The sequence below is a fragment of the Salvelinus alpinus genome, chromosome 3, assembly GCF_045679555.1.
Source record: "Salvelinus alpinus chromosome 3, SLU_Salpinus.1, whole genome shotgun sequence".
NCBI classification, from domain to species: Eukaryota; Metazoa; Chordata; class Actinopteri; order Salmoniformes; family Salmonidae; genus Salvelinus; species Salvelinus alpinus.
In genome coordinates, this window is record NC_092088.1 from 47,609,508 (window position 1) to 47,630,461 (window position 20,954).

General features: G+C 43.3%; 1 protein-coding gene across 5 annotated transcripts in view; it reads left to right on the forward strand.

Moving 5' to 3' along the window:
* The window catches only part of LOC139570855 (potassium voltage-gated channel subfamily KQT member 5-like), a 146,389-nt gene extending 126,121 nt beyond the window's left edge, over positions 1–20,268 (forward strand). For 2 of the 5 annotated variants that reach the window (XM_071393135.1, XM_071393136.1), the window contains exons 8-16: positions 1,366–1,460; positions 2,607–2,633; positions 6,369–6,604; positions 8,508–8,616; positions 10,568–10,699; positions 10,865–10,999; positions 11,428–11,547; positions 13,564–13,690; positions 14,625–20,268. In XM_071393135.1, coding sequence (XP_071249236.1) covers positions 1,366–1,460; positions 2,607–2,633; positions 6,369–6,604; positions 8,508–8,616; positions 10,568–10,699; positions 10,865–10,999; positions 11,428–11,547; positions 13,564–13,690; positions 14,625–15,737 — 2,094 coding nt within the window. In that variant the 3' untranslated portion in view covers positions 15,738–20,268. The remainder of the gene's footprint in view (positions 1–1,365; positions 1,461–2,606; positions 2,634–6,368; positions 6,605–8,507; positions 8,617–10,567; positions 10,700–10,864; positions 11,000–11,427; positions 11,548–13,563; positions 13,691–14,624) is intronic. The other 3 variants (XM_071393137.1, XM_071393138.1, XM_071393139.1) reach the window with 2 other exon arrangements.
* Positions 20,269–20,954: the final 686 nt, after the last annotated feature.

The following is a 20,954-nucleotide window of genomic DNA, read 5'->3' on the forward strand; positions in this document are numbered from 1 at the left end:
CGAAGATTTTCTGCACAAACTGTCAGAAACCATCTCAGGGAAGCTCATCTGAGTGCTCGTCTTCCAAGCAAGGGTTTTGACCTGACTGCAGTTTGGCGTCGTAACCGACTTCAGTGGGCAAATGCTCAACTTCGATGGCCACTGGCACGCTGGAGAAGTGTGCTCTTCACGGATGAATCCCGGTTTCAACCGTACTGTACCTGGCTTGCTGAAATCAACATTGTGAACAGAGTGCCCCATGGTGGCAGTGGGGCTATAGTATGGGCAGGCATAAGCTATGGACATCGAACACAAATGCATTTTATTAATGGCAATTTGAATACACAGAGGTACCATGACGAGATCCTGAGGCCCATTGTCGTGCCATTCATCCCCCGCCATCACCTCATGTTTCAGCATGATAATGCACGGCCCCATGTCGCAAAGGTCTGTACACAAGTCCTGGAAGCTGAAAATGTCCCAGTTCTTCCATGGCCTGAATACTCACCAGACATGTCACCCTTTTGAGCATGTTTGGGCTGCTCTGGATCGACGTGTAGGACAGCGTGTTCCAGTTCCCGCCAAAATCCAGCAACTTTGCACGGCCATTGGAGAGGAGTGGGACAACATTCCACAGGCCTGATGAAAACATTCCACAGGCCTGATGAAACGCCTGATGAAAAAGCCTAAACCACTCTATGTAAAGGAGATGTATTGCGCTGCATGAGGCCAATGGTGGTCACACCAGATACTGACTGATCCATGCCCCTACCTTTTTAAAATACAGATGCATATCTGTATTCCTAGATTAGGGCCTAATTTATTGATTTAAATTGACTGATTTCCTTATATGAACTTTAACTCAGTAAAATCTTTGAAATTGCTGCATTTTGCTTTTCTATTTTTGTTCAGTATACTGTATATGTGTGTCTGTCTGTGTATGTGTTGTGCACCTCTGTGTGTTTATGATTACGTGTACCCCATCTCCTCACCATGACGCTATTCCTCCCGTTGATGTGTGTCTGTCTGCGTGTGTCAACTCGTACCCCAGGCGGCTTGGCGGCTCTACTCCACTGACGGTGCCCGTCCCTACCTCAGTGCCACGTGGCAGCACTACCAGGGTGCCCTCTCCCCCTTCAGGCATGTATCCCCCCCCCCTCCCCCTGCCCCATGATGCCTTGATACCACCGGTTTTACTAATCACTCTCTTTTTGTTTTCTTTCTGTTTCCTTTCTCCCTCCCTCCCTCCCTCCCTCCCTCCCTCCCTCCCTCCCTCCCTCCCTCCCTCCCTCCCTCCCTCCCTCCCTCTGGCCTTGTCTTACAAAACATTTCTCCCCCTTCTCCCTCCTTTGTCTTTTTCTTTTGTTTTCTGTTGACTGCACGTAGTGTGTCTGGCGTAGTTATGCTGCTGATGAGAACTCGGTTTCCATAGCTACCTGGAAGCCTCATTTGAAGGCGTTGCATACCTGCAGTCCTGCAAAGTAGGTAACACCTAAAGTATGGCTTCTGCTCTGCTCTTTTCCTATTTGGTCTCTGTGCTCTTCTAGCTTTTTTTCAAAATTTCATTCTCTGCTTTTTTAGTGGTCAGGTGTCTTTTTCAGTTTAATCAGCTCAGCAACTACTTTTAACATTCCTCTGTATACTTATTTATTTATTATTGTCATTGGATACAGCACTTTTACAGTAATTTTTTTGAAGGCTCACAGTCATCAAATAGTCCAATATTTCCAGGCGCCCACACACAAAGAACCAAACTTAGAAAGTCTTTGCTTTCACTAATTCATTTAAACATGGAAAGTAAAACCGAGTGTACAACAAACATTTTCCAACTAATGTTGTCCAGAAATGACATCCATGTTTTCTCTGAAGGCTTTAGGGTATGTTTAAGGGCACAGGAAAGGAGCCTGGTAATATTGTCTGGATCACCTGCTTTATTGCACTCACTCTCTCTCATGCAAACCTACACCCACACGCCCTCTGTAGGTCTACATACAGTGTGGGCACAAACACAGACATCTGCTTATTCAATCACAAATACACAGAAATACATGCACAGACACACACACACATACACCTTTCTATCTCCTATCTCTGTTTGCCAGTGCTTTCCTAGCCCGGTCATGTGGCACATCCATCGCTTGCATGTGCACCTGCTGCAATGTTCTGCAAACTAGCTGACAACATTTCTCTTGCACAAGGCTTTGACTGTGGTGGTTTGTGTTCTTCACGCCTGACTGTTTGTGTTCATGTTCTGACATCATGTCTCGTATGCGACACACACAGACAGGATGTTATGAAGCTGGCTGACCTCTATCTTCATCTCGCTGTCCCGGTGGGAGACCCTGTAGACCAGGCCTGGGCAACTCCAGTCCTCTGGGGCCTGATTGGTGTCACACTTTTCCCCCATCCCTAGCAAACACACCTGATGTAAACTAATTGCATTTTTAACTGAAGATCATGATTAGTTGATTATTGGAGTCAGGTGTGTTAGCTGGGGCTAGGGCCAAAGTGTGCACCATTCAGGTCCCCGAGGACTGGAGTTGCCCAGGCCTGCTGTAGACTCTGTCATTAACTACTGATGTCTCTTCCCTTGTCTCTCTCTCCTCTTTTCTCACTAACACCTACAGGAAAGAACAGGGCGAGACAACTAGCAGGTTTGTAGCTCTCACCTCTAAACACATTGCGCAATAGTTTATTAAATGACGTCCACTCTAATAAGAAGTCGTATGCTGTTTGTTACAAGTGTAGATACTGAACCCTTGTTTTCAAATTGTTTTGAAAGTCACTGTTTGGCCAAAGCTTCCTATCACCGGGGGGTCCCAGGTCAGAATCAGTTCCTGGTTAGAGGGGGAGAATGAAAATCAGCAGTGTGCCGTGGAAGTCGATGTCTTGGTTTGAGAAAAGGCTCTCTAGTGTACCTCTCCAAGCCACCATGAATGCAGTACCGGTCGTTTCTCTCTGTCTCTGCCATGTTTGTGTGTTTGAGAGAGTATCTGAGTGTGTTTCTACGCTTACTGTTTGTGTGTGTGTGTGTGTGTGTGTGTGTGTGTGTGTGTGTGTGTGTGTGTGTGTGTGTGTGTGTGTGTGTGTGTGTGTGTGTGTGTGTGTGTGTGTGTGTGTGTATTTCTACACTGTATAGGTTTGAGTGTGTGTGTTTCTACAATATGTGTGTGTTACAGTATGTGCAAAGCGGTGTCTGTACCATGTCTGCACCATGACGCACTTTTTCCATTCCAAGGGTATTTATATAACTCATCAAACACTAGTCTCAGTCGGCAGGCCGAGAGACAAGGAGAGGAGGAGGGAGAGACAGAGAGATTTGTGACTTTAATTATGATTTTTGGTTATTGTTTTTACAATACAGTGCTCTTTTGGCAACGGTGGATTTCTCATGTCATGCCAGTGCAGCTTTTATAAATGTGGATTTTCTGTTGAGAGACATATGCATAGCACAGATGCACGCAGTCACACACACACACACACACACACACACACACACACACACACACACACACACACACACACACACACACACACACACACACACACACACACACACACACACACACACACACACACACACACACACACACACACACACACACACACACACACACACACACACACACACACACACAACCAAACTGTAATTCTCTGCTAATTCTCCAAGCTATTAGAAGTTATGGGGTTTTGTATGCTTTCATTGGCTTCTCAAAGAACTTCTGTTGTGGTTTAGTCAATTATGCAAGAGCTTTTGAAATCAGAATTATACCCCATCTTTTCATGCACTTAAATTTATACTATACAATTAGCTGTACAATTACATTTTTCCTAAGCATCGCTTACATCAAGGGTTTAGAACTTAGATGATGTTATTAGTTCCTTTACAGTAGCAAATTTGTTTGGTAAAACAGACGTATAAACTCAACCAGCTAAACACTGTGTGTGTGTGTGTGTGTGTGTGTGTGCGCGCGTGTGTGCATGCGTGTGTGTATGTGTATACAGAAGGTGTGAGAATATGAGACTGGGGGTGTGTCTGCTTATTCTGCTCTTTTGGAATCTTTTCTTCACAACTTATGACTTCTGACAATCTACACTCTTGAAACGAAAAAGGGTTCCAAAAGGGTTCTTCGGCTGTCCCTTTTTGGTTCCAGGTAGAACCCTTTTTAGTTCCAGGTAGAAATATTTTGGGTTCCATGGAGGATGCTCTGAGGAAAGGCTTCTGAACCCTACCCCAATTGGGTTCTACCTGGAACCAAAAAGGGTTCTACCTGGAACCAAAAAGGGTTATTCAAAGGGTTTTCCTATGGGGACAGCCGAAGAACCCTTTTAGGTTCTAGATAGTGCCTTTTTTTCTAAGGGTGTAGAGTCTAAGGACATAACCACCACAAATGAACCTTCATATTTTTTTATGTAAACTCCTAGGCCTACAGATATATAATCCTCAGTTATATTTATGCTTCAGCACTGACAACATGGAATGTGAGATATATAATCGCAAGTTTAAACTTTTGACAGTATTGACCGTACAGATGTCTCTCGTCCCTCCCTTTCCTACTCCATGGTGTGTTAACCCCTTCCTCCTCTATTTGTCTTCCTCCCTACCCCCCTAGTAAGGGTCATAGTAATAGGAGGCGCTTCAGAAGGTATTACACACGGACATTTAGGAGGTACCCAATACCCAGCATCCGCTCCTCCCTGGTCACATGATCTCTGGGAATGCCTTCTAACGGCCAAGTGCATGGAGGATGATGAGAGAACCCCAAAACTGCCACCTACCCCCTTCCCTTCAATGAGACTATTGTATTTGCCCTTTGCTTGTCTAATGGGATTGCTGCCTGTTACCTGTTGCCTGTTGATTTTGACCCCCACCTCCCTTGGATCCCCTTATCAGACACAACCCCTAACTAACTGTATCCTGGTCCCCTTGGGTATCGGAAGTAGTTCTGTGTGTAGAAATCTGAACTCTTAATACAGTCCTTAATCTCTGAAATATACAGTCCATCTCGATCTCCATTGGTCTGCTGAGGTCCCTCAGCTTGGCTGCATGGTGCCACTGCATGAATTCATAAAAAATGGTTGCAACCACCATGACTGACCCTTGACCCCACTGATCCCTGTCTTCCACACAACCCACACTGCATTGATGCATCTTCATTGACCTAGGCTTAGGCAAGGTCTCTGTTATCGTTAATAACTTCCTTATCGTTACTGGAGCGCGATATTCCCTCCTGAAGTTTCCACAAAAACTTTAGTCTGAATCTGGGAGGTGGCTCACTGATCATTGGTGCCTGCAGAATCAAGCCTGAGCATTGGGCTTACTGTCACGCCATCTGATTGATGCACAGCATTGCATGCTTGTCCGGTTGCCATTGCAGGGGGTGTTTAGGGTGGGTCACGGGTAGAGGCTCTCTGCACCCCCCACCTGGCCATAAATCTACAGTACGTCTAAGCACAGGCCCATCGGCACAATACAGGTCTAAGTGTCCTAGAGACACAGAGATAGTAGCCTACAGTTTTAGTAGTAGGAAGAGTAATTCTTTGCATCAATATGAATTGTAAGTCTTGCAGTGTTCCCTGGTAATTTTCTTTGTCTTAGAACAGTGGTCAGTGTCATACTACTGCAACTGCTCTCTAGAACAGTAGTCCACAAGAGTTAGAGGTCCCAGAGAGCTACAATGTGTGTACACTCAAATAAAAAGAGTTCTTTGTTTGTCACCATAGGAGACCCTTTTTTGGTTCCAGGTAGAACCCTTGTATTAGTGAAGGGTTCCACTTGGATGTAGGGACAATGAAGTACACTTTATGGTTCTACGTAGCAACTTATTTTGTGTAGAGTGTAGACTTCTGTTTCCACCCAGCTGATTCAGCTGCTTTAGTGCTGGGCTGGAGAAAAATCCTACACATCCTATACAGATGTAGGATCTTCATTTGATCATCCTGTTGCAGGAGAACTCTCCTTCAATGCAGGACATTTTAAATGTGTAGTGTATTTGAAGTTTAAGAAGGCTTCTGAAGTTTGTAATTTCCATTTTGAAATTTCAGACTTGATTTTCCATTATTTATAATCTACACATTTCACATTTCCTGTTGCTGCAGGATTATTTTCCTGCTGTGGCAAACTAGCTCTAATTAAGACTCTGTATCTGTAGTTCCTCAGGACCGGGGTTAGGGACCACTCTCTTAGAGAGCAGATGGGGTACTCTAAGTGTGTTGTGGATGAGGTAAGCATGTTTGGTTTTGAGGAAAGGACAGTTCACTGCACTACACTGTGAGTGTGCTCTGTCGGGACACATTTTTCTCTCAGGTGGAATGCATAATAACAGGCTTTTGTTCTTTCTCTCCCTCTCTGTCTCTCTTCCTCTCCCTCTCTCTCTTTCTCTCTCCAGTACAAAGTTGAGCTTTAAGGAGCGGGTACGGATGGCAAGCCCTCGCGGCCAGAGCATGAAGAGCCGCCAGACATCCATCAACAACGATCGACGCTGTTCCCCAGGCAATGATGTGGCGGGCGCTAACACGGGAACCAGCCCTGCCAAGGTGCAGAAGAGCTGGAGCTTCAACGACCGCACACGCTTTAGACCCTCCCTGCGCCTCAAGAGTCAATCACGCACCGCGCCCTCCGAGGGTGAGTAGAGAGGATGTGTGCCTCTGTGTGTCTGCGTATGTGTGGGTTTATGTGAATGTGTGCGAGTGTGGGTGTTTGTATACGGTATGTGCTTTTTAAGAAGTCCACAAGGGGAGAGTCTAGGGCTGTTGCGGTGACCGTTTTACCACCACACTGACGGTCACGAGTCATGAAGGCAGTAAAATTCCACGTGACCGTTTAGTCACGGTAATTAAGCTTCTCCAAGCTCTGATGCTGCTGATGGTTATTATTAGCCTACCAAACTTGCTAACTGCCTGGTACTCAGCACTCTATTGTCCCTCTAATCACTCTGACATCAATGCAAATGTAATCGAAAATCTAATCAAACACTTCATGAGAGCCCATAAGCTCCTCTTGTGCAACATTTCTATAGGCTATGAAATTACTGAGTGATGGCCTCTATTAAAAAGAGGAGGATCCCATCAGCTTTCTATAGGCTAACTATATTTATTTCTCGACTTTCCTAATATTAAGCACATTGCTTCTTATTTACAACAGGAGTATAGCCTACCTGGCTGGCATGAAAATTAACAACGGGAAAACCGTCCTCCATTTGCTATTTAAGTGCAGAGATTACATGCAGTAAGCTGAGAGTCCTCAACTTCATTAAACAGGACACGCAAATCACCAGTCTCAACGTCAACAGTGAAGAGGCGACTCTGGGATCCTGACCTTCTAGGCAGAGTTCCTCTGTCTAGTATCTGTGTTATTTTCCCCATCTTAATCTTTTCTTTTTATTGACCAGTCTGAGATATGGCTTTTTCTTTGCAACTCTGCCTAGAAGGCCAGCATCCCGGAGTCACCTCTTCACTGTTGACGTTGAGACTGGTGTTTTGTGGGTACCATTTAATGAAGCTGCCAGTTGAGGACTTGTGCGGCATCTGTTTCTCAAACTAGACACTCTAATGTACTTGTCCTCTTGCTCCGTTGTGCACCGTGGCCTCCCACTCCTCTTTCTATTCTGGTTAGAGCTAGTTTGCGCTGTTCTGTGAAGGGAGTAGTACACAGTGTTGTACGAGATCTTCAGTTTCTTGGCAATTTCTCGCATGGAATAGCCTTAATTTCTCAGAACAAGAATAGACGGACAAGTTTCAGAAGAAAGTTATTTGTTTCTGGCCATTTTGAGGCTGTAATCGAACCCACAAATGCTGATGCTCCAGATACTCAACTAGTCTAAAGACTAGTTTTATTGCCTCTTAAATCAGGACAACAGTTTTCAGCTGTGAACATAATTGCAAAATAGTTTTCTAATGATCAATTAGCCTTTTAAAATGATAAACTTGGATTAGCTAACACAACGTGCCATTGGAACACAGGAGTGATGGTTGCTGATAATGGGCCTCTGTATGCCTATGTACTGTATATACTGTATGCCTATGTACTGTATATACTGTATATCTCGCATTACTCATCTCATATGTATATACTGTATACTGTATCCTTCACTATCTATTCTTTACTATCTATTGCATCTTAGCCGCTCTATCACTGCTCATCCATATATTGTATACTTCTATATTCTCATCCCATTCCTTTACTAGATTGTGTGTATTAGGTTTTGTTGTGGAATTTGTTAGATATTAGGTTTAGTTGTGGAATTGTTAGATATTACCTGTTAGATACTGATGCACTGTCGGATCTGGAAGCATAAGCATTTCGCTACACTGACAATAACATCTGCTAACCATGTCTATGTGACCAATAACGATTTGATTTCAATTTTCATTTGAGGAAAAAGATAAATACATATTATATTGTTGAGTTTCAGCTTGGAGCGGAAGACTGTAATGAAGCGACAATCTATCTTCAATATTAAAGCTGATCTACCCCCTAAAAAGTAAAAAGTAAATAACTTGACACAACACCTCTTTCTGTCTCTCAGTGGACACAGGAATGGGGAATGATGACGCATTCGGCGACAGGGTTTGCCACTGTGATGTCACCGTGGAAGACCTATCAGCTCCATTGAAGGCTGTCATCAGAGCCGTCAGGTGAGTGCTTCAGCGAGGTCACCCGTGATACAAGTCAGTATTCGACATAGAATACTGACGTAGAAACCGGCCACTAAGGGCAACAGTGAGCTCTGTTACCTTGAAGTATGTTTCTGTTTTGGATGGGCGTAAGCGTCTCCCTCTGATTCCAAAAGTTGCAAGACCAAAATAATAGGGCCAAATTCACTTAAGTGTATTAAAGTAGTCAACATTTTTATATTTGGTCCTATATTCCTAACACGCAATGATTATATCAAGCTTGTGACTTTACAAACTTGGATGCATTTGCTGTTTGTTTTGGTTGTGTTTCAGATTATTTTGTGCCCAGTAGAAATGAATGGGGAAATAATGTATTGTGTCATTTTGGAGTCACATAGTCCTGAATGATGAGTGATACAGACTCACAACTATCATATCCCCAAGACATGTTAACCTCTCACTGTTACAATAATTTTTTTGGGGGGAGATATGATATTTATGCCTCTGTAACTTTCTCACTCATCATTATTCACGATTAATTCAGGACTATCCGTAATCATGGTATCATCCACATTAATGTAGAAGTATTTAGAAACATTCTATTCTCCCTTAAAATGGGGGGACTGTGTACAAAAAGTGCAGTAATTTCTAAACGGTTCACTGGATGAAAATACCCTCAAATTAAAGCTGACAGTCTGTCCATTAGCCTCATAGTCATTGCATCATTTCAAATCCAAAGTGATGGAGTACAGCGCTAAAACAACAAAACGTGTCACTGTTCCAATACTTTTGGAGCTCACTGTATATCGCTATATAGATCTCTATATACTGTAGACTTTTGTTTTCTTACGCAATCTTTAGTAAAACATTCTATTTATTTTGTACAGGACATGACTATTTTAAACAGTGTACATAGCAAACGCATCCCCGACCACAATCTTCACTTAAACAGAGCCTTCCAGGGCTCCTTCACCTCTCTCTCTCCCCTCTGCTCCTGAGGTTTTTAGCTACAACAGATCCAGAGCATGGGCCTCCTCTATGTTGTTCTAGCCCAGTGCTTCAAGGGGATTCTGCTAACCCAGTGATGGCTCAGGGAGAACAGTTTGGGTGTTTTTTGTTACATCTGGCCCCTTACTCACTCTGAACCCGACAACATGTCTCTGTTTACTCATCTGGCTACCATACTGGCACTGTCTCTCCCTCTCCTTCACCATCTCCCTCCCTCACTCTCCTTTTTACTACCTCTTCTCTCTCTCCCTCCCTCTCTTTTTCCATTTCCCTTTTACTCTCCATCTCCCCCACCTCTCTCTGGCGGTGTCAAAAGATGTCCTATTTTGATTGTCTGCCAACACCCCAATTCCCACCCACAGGTTGTTGCTCCAGAGGACCCCCTCTCCCCTTGCCCAGCCTGCTTGCTCAGCAGGCCCCCTTTGTGGGCAGCGGGAGTGGAGACGTGTCCCTGACTTTCCCAGGGTGTCGGATTGACACCCTCTCAGTCAGAACTGTTTTCACAGCAGCTCATCTGTCATGATGGTTTCCATTTATACAGTGAGGATAATGAGCAACTGGAGCAGTTCTGGAGCCATTAGGGGGTCAGAATGAACCAACTGTAGAGAGCCACTTACCTGCATCAATATTATTCACTCAGCGGTAGCTGTACTTGTACATTAAGGTAGAGGGATAATACAATTCTAGTGTGGTTTGGTTACAAAATAGCTCAGTCAGGTTTTGTTTACATGACATGTGCTACGGTTTCATAATGTTCTTGTGATAGTATTTGAGTAATGTTTATTTTACCTATGCTCCGAAAACAAAAGGTAAAGGCTAAAGTAACAACTGTCAGCTTCTTGTCAACATACTGGTTTATGCATAGTTAAGCTGTTGTTTCCCTCTAGTGGCTGGCTAAGAGATGACAGGTAGATCATGGCACAATGACATGATTCTGTTTGATTCTCACAACTTTTCCACTCAGGATCATGAAGTTTCATATAGCAAAGAAGAAGTTTAAGGAAACTCTGCGCCCGTATGATGTGAAAGATGTGATAGAACAGTACTCTGCAGGACACCTGGATATGCTCTGCAGAATCAAGAGTCTACAGACTAGGTGAGATGCACACACACACACACACACACACAGACAGACACATAAACACACACACCTTCATATCTATGTTCACCTTCTCCACTTAATTCACGTGTGTGTGTGTCTGTCTGTCTGTCTGTCTGTGTGTGTGTATATCTGACCCTCCTATGTACCTCTTCCTCTCAGGCTGGACACCATAGTGGGTCCTCCTCAGCAGCAGCTGCTGAGCCCCAGAGTCAAGACCTTTTCCTCCCCCTCCCTGCACTTATATTACAACCAGGCCAGGAGGAAGTCCATGCCAGCAACAAAGTCTGTCCCAGGGTTAGGCAACCCCCCCCCCCACCCCCCACCCCCCACTCGCCTGCCTAAAATAGGCTAACTGTAGACATCTCGTGCATCGATGTGTGACTTTATAAATATTGTAGTCTCTTGCATGGTGTTGTTTTTAACAATGTCTGAGAATAAACAATAATGTTTCAGGAGTTAGGATTTTTGTCTTCGGTTGAATCAGTGATATAACCCTGATTGACTTGATATTGCACTGTGTCTTTCAGCCAAAATAGTGGAATCTACTGTAGTTTAGTAGTGGATTGTAGTAGTGGTAGTCTAGTCTGGTGGTTTAAAGAATGCAATTGTAGCTGGTACATACGTGGTGCATGTAGTTGTCCTTTTTTGATACACTTCAAGTGTTTGAGTGTGTGTGTGTGTGTGTGTGTGTTGTATCTGACCCCCATGTCTCTCTCATACAGACTGGCCACTGGACTGGGTCCCACACTGAGCAGCAAACCTGGGAACATGTCCTCCCCCTCCCTGCAATTATATTACAGCCAGGCCAGGAGGAAGTCCACCCCAGGGATGAAGTCCCCAGGGTTAGATAACCCCCCTCCCACACCAACCCCTAATAACGTAGACCCGCTAGCCACTACCCCCAACTCCATCCTATCCCCCGTTCCTCACTCAGAGGACAGTTTGAAAGGAGATGGTGCTATGTCCATGTGTCCATCAGGGAGCACAAAGCCTGTGTTTGTAGATCTACAGAGGCAGGATAGGTTTAAAGGTGAGACGACGATGGCTCAACCTACAGGCTTCCGAAGGGACTACAAGAGTTTCTAATATATACACTATCCGGTCACTTTTTTAGATCTTTAGATTTAGAGCATCATAGTTCTGTATATATTGACCAGAAAGGACACACTGCTTTCACTGAATCGACCCAGATTTAGAAGCTTTGGACTCCCTGATGACATAAAGGCAGGTTCGAAAATGCTTCTTAAGAAATGGAAGCATTCAACTAGCAGATGTAACATTTTCCCAAATGTGTGGTAGAAGTAAAGCTCCCACATGAAAGTTTACTATAGAATATAAAAGTACTTACTGTAGAATTCTGTAGTAAACTGTAGAATACTGTAGAATACTATACTACACACTGTAGTGTCCCTCGATCATGTGTAGTACTTACTGTGGTATACTGTAGGGGTGGCAGGTAGCCTAGCGGTGAGAGCGTTGGGCCAGTAATTGAAAGGTTGCTGGTTTGAATTCCAAAGCTGACTAGGTGAAACATCTATCGATGTGCCCTTGAGCAAGGCATTTAACCCTAATTGCTCCTGTAAGTCGCTCTGGATAAGAGCGTCTGCTATGTAAATGTACTACAGTATTATCTGCAAATGAAGCACTGTAGTAAATACTACAGTAATGTCTGCAAAAACACTACAGTCTGCAAAAACACGACACTATTTATATTACAGATTGTAAGGCAACAAAATAGGAAAAAGGGGGATGAATACTTTTGCAAGGCACTGTAAGCATTTCACTGTAACGTCTACACCTGTTGTATTCGGCGCATGTCACAAATTAAATTAGATTTGATTAGTAAGGGGAAAAAAGTAAAGTGCGAGTGGAGTGGGGTGCTGTGGGATTATTTAATATACTTTTTGAAGAGGTAGGGTTTCAGGGTTTCAGTCCTACCTACCTAGAGGTTATGGAAAATGATCTATTTTAGCATTTCTCCTGTACGTTTCCTGAAGGAGAAAGCCTCCACTTCCATGTCAAAGATAATAAAACAAAAACACGACAGTAAATACTACAGTATACTACAGCCCGCAAAACACTACAGTAAATACTACAGTATACTACAGTCCGCAAAAACTGTACATTAAATACTACAGTATAGTAGAATCCGCATAAACACTACATTCATTATATAGTATATACTACAGTTTTATTTTACTACAGTATTTATACTATATTTAACTGTAAATACTACAGTATCACTGTAGTTTGTGGACTTTAAACACACTACAGTGAATACTACAGTAAATCTGCAACAACAAAAAAACACTACAGTGAATACTATAGTATTTATCATAGTATGCTATGATATTTTTTCACGTGGGCTGCTATGAATGTGAGGTCTATCTCAAATATGTTGCATGTTGCTGCGCTTAGGGGACATAGGAAAGATACAGAAGCAGCTGTCAATCTAACAGAATCGATGTTCCTCCTGCAAAGAATTGGCTAACGAATAAGAATCTCTCGTTGTGGAACTTTTGTGAACACAGAGAGTGGCGGTAGTTACTAGTTGGCGCAGATTGCTGTTTTTAACATGAACTGTAGTTTGCACTGTAGCTAATTATAGCTGTAGTTTAGAAACCCTGTATGATTGTGTTTTGACTGTAGCCTTTTGTTGTGTGAACTGTGACTCTGTAGTGTGGGTTGTTGAATCTACTCATGGTGTGTCTGTTCTAACTAACTCTAACATTGACATGCTTCCATTAGAGTTAGGTCTGTTGCCTGCTGGGAAGTGCCCTTGGAAGAGGCTGGGGTGACGGTCAATGTGCCCATTTGTCCACTTTTTGTGTTTAATACGACAAGTGTGTGTATCGCAGGGTGGATCAGATACTGGGTAAGGGCCAAATCCCCATCGACAAGAAGATCAGGGATAAGCTGCACCCTGACAGGGATACTCTGGAGGACATGAGCATGCTGGGACGTGTGTGTAAGGTGGAAAGACAGGTGACCAATTAAGCCAATTACATTAGTTTGTGTGTACTCGTAGAGAAGTGTCTCTTGCACACACTGTAAAAAAAATCTGGTTGATTCAACTAATAATTAATTTAGTGACTGAAACATAGCCTTTTTTAGTTTACTAAACATTTCGGTCGAAGTGTTACCTGAACTTAACATTTTTATCTGGTCCAAACTTAGTTCCAACTTGAGAAAAATTAGGGACACCCACACAGTGCTTTTAACACACAATGTTTTCAACTTACATATTTATAGTCATTATTATTCAACATGTCCTTAGCTGGGATTGGAACTCACAACCTCTTGGTTCAAGTCTTTCTGATCGTCCTGCTACCTCACCATGTGTGTCAGATATCAGTTCATCTGACTATTCTCTCATCATTGATTTGATGGACTTATTTAATGATTTTCTGTTTGAATGTTACTCCTTAATCACTATAATAAATCAAATAGTTTTTCTTGTGAACTTTTACCAGTGCAAAGTGTAGGAATACAGGTGAAATCAGTCATTGACACAGACATGGTGGTGTAGCAGGAAGATAGGAATTTCATGAACCAAGAGGTTGTTAGTTCAAAATCCCAGGGGAGAACCTGTTGAATAATAATTACTGTATAAATGAACATGCACAATCTAATCATGTACAGTATGTCAGTATGTGTCAAATACGTAAGTTGAAAAACATTGTATGATAAAAGCACTATTTGAATGTGTGGGTGTCGCTAACCCAATTTTTGACTAGTTTTATGAAGTTGGAGCTAACTAAACATTTTAAATTCAGGTAACAATTTTACCAAAAAGTTGAGTAAACTAAAAAAGGCTTTTACTATATAATAATTAGTTGAATCAACTAGATTTTTTAGAAACTGCAATGAACCATTGCTGCTTTTAACGGTCATGTCTCTTGCTCTTCCCCCCGCCCAGGTGACGTCCATAGAGTCAAAGCTGGACTCTCTGCTGGATGTGTACAGGCAGGTGTTACAAAATGGTTCGTCTGCCCTCACCCTCTCCTCCCTGCCCCTGTTCGAGCTGGAGCACCAGACCTCCGACTACCGGAGCTCCATCCTCAGCAAGAACCTGTCCTCTGGCTCCCCCCAGGGAGGGGAGGGCAGAGGGGGGCATGAAAGTGGTGGGGGGATGTCCCGGTCAACAACAGGCCATCTCTCCAGGGGCCTCCAGCTCATCCTGGCCCCCAGCGAGCTCACCCTCAACACCTGCCCCCTCTCCTACCCTGCCTCCACTGCATCCCTCACTCCCTCGCCTCTCTTGCCTCCTGACAGCCCCTACCCGCTCCTCACCACACCCAGTAGTTTCCCCAGGCGAGCGCACTTCCCTGACCTCCTGCCCCCTCCACCATCCGCTGGTGCTGCCACCCTTCAGCTGCCCCCCATGGGCCCCCAGCAAAGACGTTCCCTCAGCCCCACCCCAGATGCTACACGAGGGGGTAGGCTGGAGCAGAGCTCAGGCCTCTCTATGGTGGTGGGCTCCGGGGTGGACCATGGAGAGGAGGGGGACAGAGAGGGTGGACATAGCTGGGGCAGGGTGCAGCTGAGGGGGAAGTCCCATTTGAGGGAGGAGGGCCCCTGGAGGAGGCACATGAGCCTGGAGGTGGACCCCATGCTGCTGCTTTCCTCTGGGTGTGACGGCAAGCCCTTGGAGCAGGAACAGGGGCTGGGGAAGTCCCTGTCGGCACATAACCTCACCCAGCCATCTGCAGACAACCTTCCTAACCTGTCCTCTCCCCTCGGCAACAGTAGCAGTTCTAGTGGCGACTGCCATGGCGACCCCGACGCTAGCAACTGGGGCGAGACAGACCTTTTCATCACCGGCCGTGACCTGGAACCGCAGGAGGACCAGTTTGATTTCCTGTCCCAGGGGAGTGACTTCCTGTCCCATCCCACAGCGGACGGTACTGGCTGCTTGGATGTTCTGCGGACTGAAGATGGGGGGTCCTTAAGCAGTCTGACTGGTCCCCGCACCCCCACAACGGGCAGTGCAGAGTCCCTCAACCAGCCTACCCACGTACGACTAAAATAACTCTTCCATAGGAGTGAATAAGATAAACCCTCCCCCCAACACATACATTACCAATATTACCATCCAGCAAGAGGACTCACTGGACAAACAACAAATAGAATTGCAAATGTTGATTATAACTCTGTTTTTAAGAGATGGGGGGGTTTCTCACTGCTTTCAATCAAAGATTTCAGGCACCCTTTATACTCTCATACATATCATTGCATGGACTATTTCGAATTTCCTAAAACAGGAGCAAGCAGAGAAACTAACTGGGGGAGGAAGATTGAACAAAAGAGAGGATGGTCAGATAGTGTTAATGTTTGCTCTCTCGGCTGTGCATGACCACTGCATGTCTAAACCGCACTTTGGGGTCGAGAGCGTTCAAGCCCCTTCATTAGCCCTGGAAACACAGTCATGATGGCTGAGTCCAACCTCATAAGTCCAAATCTCACCTGTTTATCTGCATGTTCCAGTAATGTATCCTCCAAACCCTTGGGAGGCAATTATGAGCCGTCAGCAATTATTACCCAAATATAGAAAATGTAGTAAATAGATAATACAATAACTCATTTGATAATAACATAAGATAACCCTACTGATGTAAAGTTGTCAAAACATTTTTTTTAATACATTTTACAATCTTGTGTGGCCATTTGATTTTGATGACAAATCCAATATGCTGATTGGGTGCTCTAATCTGACAAGGCCAGTAGGATTCAGTATTTTCACTTTTAAAGGCATTTGAGTGAAAGACAAACAGCAGCCAAATAAGATCAGTTACTACTATGATACTGTATATGGTGAAACAAGGCTGTGGTACACTGCAGTCGTCAGTCACAATAAACACTACAGAATTCAGGGTTCCTTGTTCTACAGCTCATGTGCCCACAGTATTCCCTTCTGTTACCAGCTGATTGACAGGGGACACTTCAAACTTTGAAAATAAATCCAGTATATCTCCTCAAAGTGGATGAGCATTAGTCTATGACAGGCTGGGGACATCTCTACAAATGGTTAGCCAGCCTACACTTTGTCAGTAGCTATAATGATCAGAACTCGTTACAGACTTGCCAAGGTCAAGATGAGCGGTGTGAGAGTAAGTCAGAGGAGTTGGATCATAAATACAGGGAGAGTTGACCTGATCCACCATGATTTAGTCCCCTTAAAGTAGTGGTATGTGAGCCTACAAGCCTGGCACTTCCAATAGAGCACACAGGATCTTTTGTCTAGAGAAGGCCACTGGTCTTGTGTGTCTACTGTCCAACCAATGTCATCACTAATGATGCTGTCCATAGAGATACGCAGACAGGAAAGTAATGAACAAGCCATGTTGTAAGTGGATGGAACATATGGTAACAAGTCTGCTGTCAACGAGCTCAACTTCTGAATGTGATTTGTCTGTTGTTTGCATGTCCCACTGCCTTACGAGGCAGCAGCACTGCTGACTGCCACTCAGCCTGAACACAGACGACTGCTCTTGAATGAGAATATGCACAAACTGTGTTTCAGACATCTTTATTTTCTCTATGTTGCACCTTTTTGTTCTTGAAGGAGAGAGGCACAGCAGTCTTATATGTATTCTGTCGAGTTAACGATGACAGCTTCCGTTCAACATGTTTGTTTTTGTTTCGTTTTTCGATTGGTGCATACGTGCATTGGCTTAGCTGATTAACAATTATACTGTATAATGTGTATATGTTATGTTCATATGTGTGATGTGACCAGCAAAATCTATATAGCTGTGTGTTACAATGGGATTTTGTATGAAAACGGCCCGAGTTGGTACGATAAATGCACAACTGAAAGCACAATTGTTTGGAGACTTTGGAACCTGCATATGTGATTGGTGGTGTTATTCTCTGTGATGAAATGTTTTCCAGATACATAATCCAAAAAATGTGCCACAGACAGGAAATACTTGTACAGAGGACAGATGCATTGGAGGCAGGACTGAATATTGAATCCACTTGGATAACTATGGAGTATGAACTCTTTCATAATTTCACGCTTGGTCTGAAGTGATATAAAATTTACTTCACTGACATTAATGGTTCATTTCCCTCAGTTTATTCTGGAAACGGTCGTTCCATATGATTTCAATCCCTTTCTGAATGCACCCCTTTTGATTTGAACGAAACCTTCCATACATGTTTGCCCATGTGAGAAGTGGTCAGAAAGTGACTTTTTGGACCTGAATGCCAAAACATTCAGAATCTAGAGATGCTCAAAGTTGACACATTTTGCATACCCCACCCTACCATGAGGCATCCATGTCTTCATCACTGAATAAGATAAACGGTTGAGTTTGATATAATTTGAAAGCTTAAAAACAGGGTTATCAAACTGGTATATGATATATTGAAAGGAAGCTTTTAAAATCAAAATGATGTCCTTTTTTTAAGCTTTAACATAAATTATCTAAAAACACGTCAACTCAGATTTTTTTTCATGTTCATTTACAGTACCAGTCAAAAGTTTGGACACACAAGGGTTTTTCTTTATTTTTACTGTTTTCTACATTGTAGAATAATAGGGAAGACATCAAAAATATGAAATAACACATATGGGATCATGTAGTAACCAAAAAAGTGTTTAACAAATCAAAATATATTTTAAATTTGACATTCTTCAAAGTAGCCTCCCTTTGCCCTGATGACAGCTTTGCCCACTCTTGGCATGCTCTCAACTAGCTTCACCTGGAATGCTTTTCCAACAGTCTTGAAGGAGTTCCCACATATGCTGAGCACTTGTTGGCTGCTTTTCCTTCACTCTGCGGTCCAACTCATCCCAAACCATCTCAACTGGGTTGAGGTTGGGTGATTGTGGAGGCCAGGTCATCTGATGCAGCACTCCATCACTCTCCTTCTTGGTCAAATATCCCTTACACAGCCTGGAGGTGTTTTGGGTCATTGTCCTGTTGAAAAACAAACGATAGTGCCACTAAGCGCAAACCAGATGGGATGGAGTATTGCTGCAGAATGCTGTGGTAGCCATGCTCGTTAAGTGTGCCTTGAATTCTAAATAAATCACAGACAGTGTCACCAGCAAAGAACCCCCACACCATCACAACTCTTCCTCCATGCTTCACAGTGGGAATTATCTGTTCATCTACTCTGCGTCTCACAATGACACGGCTGTTAGAACCAAAAAATCTCAAATTTGGACTCATCACACCAAAAGGACAGATTTCCACCGGTCTAATGTCCATTGCTCGTGTTTCTTGGCCCAAGCAAGTCTTCTTATTATTGGTGTCCTTTAGTAGTGGTTTCTTTGAAGCAATTCAACCATGAAGGCCTGATTCATGCAGTCTCCTCTGAACAGTTGATGTTGAGATGTGTCTGTTACTTGAACTCTGTGAAGCATTTATTTGGGCTGCCATTTCTGAGGCTGGTAACTCTAATGAACTTATTCTCTGCAGCAGAGGTAACTTTGTGTCTTCCGTTCCTGTGGCGGTCCTCTGGGAGCCAGTTTCATCATAGCGCTTGATGGTTTTTGCGACTGCACTTGAAGAAACTTTCAAAGTTCTTGAAATGTTCCGGATTGACTGACCTTCATGTCTTAAAGTAACAATGGACTGTTATTTCTCTTTGTTTATTTGAGCTGTTCTTGCCATAATATGGACTTGGTCTTTTACCAAATAGGGCTATCTTCTGTATACCGTCCCTACCTTGTTACAACACAACTGATTGGCTCAAACGAATTAAGAAGGATAGAAATTCCACAAATTTACTTTTAAGAAGGCACACCTGTTAATTGAAATACATTCCAGGTGACTACCTCATGATGCTGGTTGAGAGAATGCCAAGAGTGAAAATGAGAAAATCAGAGTTGATGTGTTTTTAGATAATAGAAATTAAAGCTTAAAGAACATAATTGTTTAATTAAAACAAATGTTCAATAAATTATAGAATAGTTTGACAACCCCGTTTGTAAGCTTTCAAATTACATTAAACTTAGCCGTTTTATCTTTTTGAGAGATCAAGACATGGTAATGTGGGTTATGCAAAATGGATCAACTTTGAGTACCTCCTGAATGTTTTGGCATTCATGCATTCAGGTCCAAAAAGTCATTTTCTGACCACTTCCACCATGGGCAAACATGAAAGTTCAAATCAAAAAGTGTGCAGTTTCAATCTAAAGGGGTGCAGTCAGAAAACGATTTAAATCATACAGAATGACCCAAAAGCTTAACGGTGCCTTTTTAGCATTTATATATGATGATATCTATTTTTTTCTCCACTAGGCTGCATACGTTGCTACAGTGCCTAACTAGAAGAACTCATGCAGATGTAAGCCCAGTTTCTGAAACTAGGATAACACACACGTTCAATGTCTGCAAATCTACTACAGTACATTTTCCCTACCACTCATACAGTGAATTTATTACACAAAACTGGCCTTAAAATACATGCTTGATAATGTTAACATTCTGATTTCTTTCAAATAAATGTATTAAAATGCACATAACAGAGATGACAATCTCTGTGGATGAGAAATGCTACATGAAGTATAATATCATATGTAAATAAACGACAAACATGAAACTGTCTTTTTGGTCTGGATGTATTGAATGAAATATAACCACACCAAGTTGCATTATATACAGCCTACAGAAAGCTGTGCAGCCATGTACCTTGGAAAGGGCTGTCACTTAAAGTAGATATTAGCCTAGCAGAGAGGAGAGGCAGAGGCGAAGAATACACCATTCAGTATATACCACCATGTTTGATACTACAGCCTATGCTGAGACAGAAATACACTATATATACACAAAAATATGTGGGCATCCATTCGAAATTAGTGGATTCAGCTATTTCAGCCACACCCGTTGCTGACGTGTATAAAATTGAGCACAAAGCCATGCAATCTCCATACACAAACATTGGCTGTAGAATGGCCTTACTGAAGATCTCAGGGATTTTCAACGTGCCACCGTCACAGGATGCCACCTTTCCAACAAGTCAGTTCATCAAATTTCTGCACTGCTAGAACTGCCGCGGTCAACTGTAAGTGCTGTTATTGTGAAGTGGAAAGTGGTAGGCCACGCAAGCTCGCAGAACGGGACTGCTGAGTGCTGAAGCACGTAACGCTTAAAAATTGTCAGTCCTCGGTTAGAACACTCACTACCATGTTCCAAACTGCTTCTGGAAGCAACGTCAGCACACAAACCTAAGATCACCATGCGCAATGCCAAGCGCCGGCTGGAGTGGTGTTAAAGCTCGCCACCATTGGACT